Genomic DNA, 3,491 nt, shown 5'->3' with positions numbered 1-3,491 from the left:
GAGAAGCCGGTCATCAATGAACCACGAAGGGGACCTTCATGATGCACCAGATCTGCTGGTGCCTTGATACTGGGCTTCCTAGCCCCCAGAGCTTGGAAAAATGGATGTTTACAGTTGAATAGCCAAAGCAAGTTCTTCCCAACATCCTTAATTCTGATTCCCCAAGGATTCCGTCTGTCCTCCCATCTATGCAGTCAGACTTCTTTTACTTTCTTACTCCATCTTCTGTTGCTAAAAACATAATACCACAAAGTGGGTAAGTTAGAAAAGCAAGAGTTTATTTTGGCTCACAATTCTGGTCCAAGGTCAAGAGGCCACATCTGGAGATGACCATCAGGGAGCACATGAGAAACCTACCCAAACTGGCTTCTATAGGTATAAGGTCCTTGCTTAGCATCTGGATGGCCATCTTAAGTGACGGCCGACATTTTAAGGAAAAAGTTTTACTTTCCTGCCCAAGGGCCTGTCTGAGAAAGGCTCACCACTCCCTCATACCAACCCAACCCCTAACCACCAGCATTATGACCCACCTGGCTCTGATTCCTGAGCCCGCCCCCGATAAAGGTCCCAAGCCTGTTTTGCCTCTCTCCACTATAGAGAGATGGCCTTTATTTGTCAGCTCTGACAAATGAACTCTCTGTGTATCTCTGCCTGGTCTCTGTCTGTCATTTCTCACCCATCTCTTGTTCTTCACTTTCCCGTCAAATGCATACCATTATACTTGCTTATCAAGCCTCTCATGAGTAAATAATGACATAAATGAGTGAATGAGAAGAAGATAAGTGAGCTGGCGCCCAGAGGAGCGGGAGGAGGAGAGGTCGCTGCCGTCTCCAGGAGCCCTTAGAGACCGAGTCCCGGCAGCGGAGGCAGCGGTGGTGGCGGCGGGGCCAGCGCTCAGGAAGATTCGTCCTACCATTAAAAAACCTGAAAACGTTGGACCACACAAGTTCTTACTGATTTCAGGGAAGAACAAGCATTGAAGATGTCCAGCAAAACAGCAAGCACCAACAACATAGCCCAGGCGAGGAGAACTGTGCAGCAGCTAAGACTAGAAGCTTCCATTGAAAGGATAAAGGTCTCAAAGGCCTCTGCAGACCTCATGTCCTACTGTGAGGAGCATGCCAGGAGTGACCCTTTGCTGACAGGTATACCGACTTCAGAAAACCCTTTCAAGGATAAGAAAACCTGCATCATCTTATAGTGGAAGAATGGAACCGTTCCTCGCCTCTTCCCAACAAAGCAAATCCTGAGCGGCTCCTTGAAGAGATTTGCCTCCAGCTTATTTGGTAACCACTGCTAATAACTAAAATGCTCTTCTTTTGGAATAATGGACTCTAAAGTCTTTATTTTCTAAGTTGCCCTTTCTTTAAAATACCCTTTACTGATTTAATACAGAATAACAATCTTTGTTTTCCATTTGATAACTATGGTATTGCTTTGGGTTATTGTTTAAGGAGAGTTGGCCTGGGCCTTCTTAAAAACACAATTATATATTTCATGTATTCAGTTGATTCAGATATGTTAAGACTTAAAATGCCTAAGCACCTGTCAAATTAAAATGCCAAGAATAATTTCAGTCCTGAAACCTTTATATCATATTCTGCTCTTAATAAGGTTTGTGCCGACCTGTATAGTGTACAAGGGAAAGGGGTGTATTTTGTATATGTATGTTTTCGTATGTACACATATCAAAGCTTATTTCCTTATCAAAGCTCCCCTCTCCATGTAACAGCAGTTCCTCAACTCCAGAAGTTGTATTTATCTTGAGCTGTGTAAGTAGAATAAAAATTCTTTTCATATAGTTATTGTGCAAAAAATAAAGAAAAAGCATCCTAAAAAAAAAAAAAGAAAAGAAGAAGAAGATAAGTGCTGCTTGGCTCTTAGAAATTTCCAGACATACTGGTTAAGTGTACTGGTCCACTCCTCTTCCCCACCTCTGTGCATTCAGCTTCAGCCATTTGCCTTTCTTGGTGGCCAGCACAGTCCTAGGAGTGGCTCATGTTGTTGGTATGATCAGAAAACACTGACCAGGAGAGATCACCACATCTCTATCTGGTGGGCAGAGCCATGGTTGGCTGGAAATTCCAGCAGAAGCTTAACCTGGGATGGGGTGGGGGGGAGGAGAGAGTAACAACCCTGCAGTGGGCGTGGCTAGTGTGCTGTCAGGAAGACTTTGACCAATGGGGGAGGGTAATGGGAAGGAAACCGCACCCCCTTGCTGGCTTCTCCTTGTCCCCTGGACTGGGTGCTCTGGGATGCAGTAATCCTTTATCATTCTCAGGGGACATCCTGCAAGACCAGCTTGTCCAGTTCCAGCTGCACTCGCTTGGGCTTGCTTGTCCTCCTTCCTGCCCCACTTTTTCTTCTTCCTCTCATGCTTATCTCCCTGAACTTTACCACCACCCTTCATCAAAGTAATGGCATGTAAGTTTTCGTCTCAAGCATGATTTTCTGGGGATCCCAGGCAAAATCATCAGGGAACTAATTTACCTGCCTCCATAGGTACAGACTTTACGGATTTTATATTCAATTTGTAAAGCGGAGCTTTCATTTTCTTGGTTGTCCTCCTCCTAAATCTCAACTATTGACAGAAATAGTGCAAACATTTGAGACTTGAATTCTGTTTCTAGCCTATTTCTTCTAGTAATACAGAGATTATTAAAAGGCATTGTTTGTGATGAGTTATTAAATCTATAGCTTTGTGAGGGAAGTCCTGTGCATTTTTCTATGAGTTTGTTGTTGTTGTTGTTTTTGTTTTTAAGCATTTACTTTCAATAGAGCTGTATGTGGGACAGTATTCTTTCACTGAATTTCCTGAATGCTTAAGAGGAAGTATCCATGCTGGATAGTAATCAAGATAAACAAATTTCCTCCTGTTCAGGCATGAATTCAACTGAAGCAAACAATCTTTACAAAAATGTTGATTGTGGCATGTTATGTAGGCAGGAGAAGAATGCAGAAGACAGAATTAGGCATTTAAGTAGGCTGTTGTCAACTCCAAATCTCTAGCATTGTCCAAAGATACTGAGTAGTAGGAGCAGCTGAAGAGTGATATATTGGCTGATTCACAAGACTGGTTTCTGTTTTAGTTGAGCTCTTCACATATAAACTTAATTAGTACAAGTTCAATGTGAAATGTAGGTAAAAAGGGATCTACTTTCTGTCATTGAAACAAGTTGAGATAAACTAGTACCAGTGATAATTTGTATCCACCACTGAGACTGTGCAAGTTAGATCTGGACGTCATAATGCAATCAGACCTAATTGTTGTTGTTGCATATTTCTTTCTTTTTTACAAACCAAACACTATATTATATTTAATTGTTTATTATTTTTGACCAACCAGACTGTCTACTTCTGTTAAAAAGTATCCTAAATTTTTACTACCACCCCAGTATAGGTCCATATTTGAAGGTAGGATTAGCCCTTATTCTTGATCTAGAAATCAACATTGGACCCTTGTCTAGCCAATTAGTGTATCTCATCCTGTG

The 3,491-nt window shown here is 42.1% G+C and overlaps 1 protein-coding gene across 1 annotated transcript; it reads left to right on the top strand.

Moving 5' to 3' along the window:
* The first annotated feature begins 801 nt into the window (after positions 1-801).
* On the top strand, positions 802-1,247 carry LOC143396452 (guanine nucleotide-binding protein G(I)/G(S)/G(O) subunit gamma-12). Its single transcript, XM_076852327.1, has one exon. It carries the CDS (start codon positions 983-985, stop codon positions 1,199-1,201), a length of 219 nt encoding a protein of 72 aa, XP_076708442.1. The 5' UTR covers positions 802-982; the 3' UTR covers positions 1,202-1,247.
* The last annotated feature ends 2,244 nt before the right edge of the window (positions 1,248-3,491 follow it).

The sequence above is a fragment of the Callospermophilus lateralis genome, chromosome 4 (assembly GCF_048772815.1).
Source record: "Callospermophilus lateralis isolate mCalLat2 chromosome 4, mCalLat2.hap1, whole genome shotgun sequence".
Taxonomy (NCBI): domain Eukaryota; kingdom Metazoa; phylum Chordata; class Mammalia; order Rodentia; family Sciuridae; genus Callospermophilus; species Callospermophilus lateralis.
Note: the sequence above shows the minus strand (reverse complement) of the source record. Positions and strands in the feature narration are given on the sequence as shown.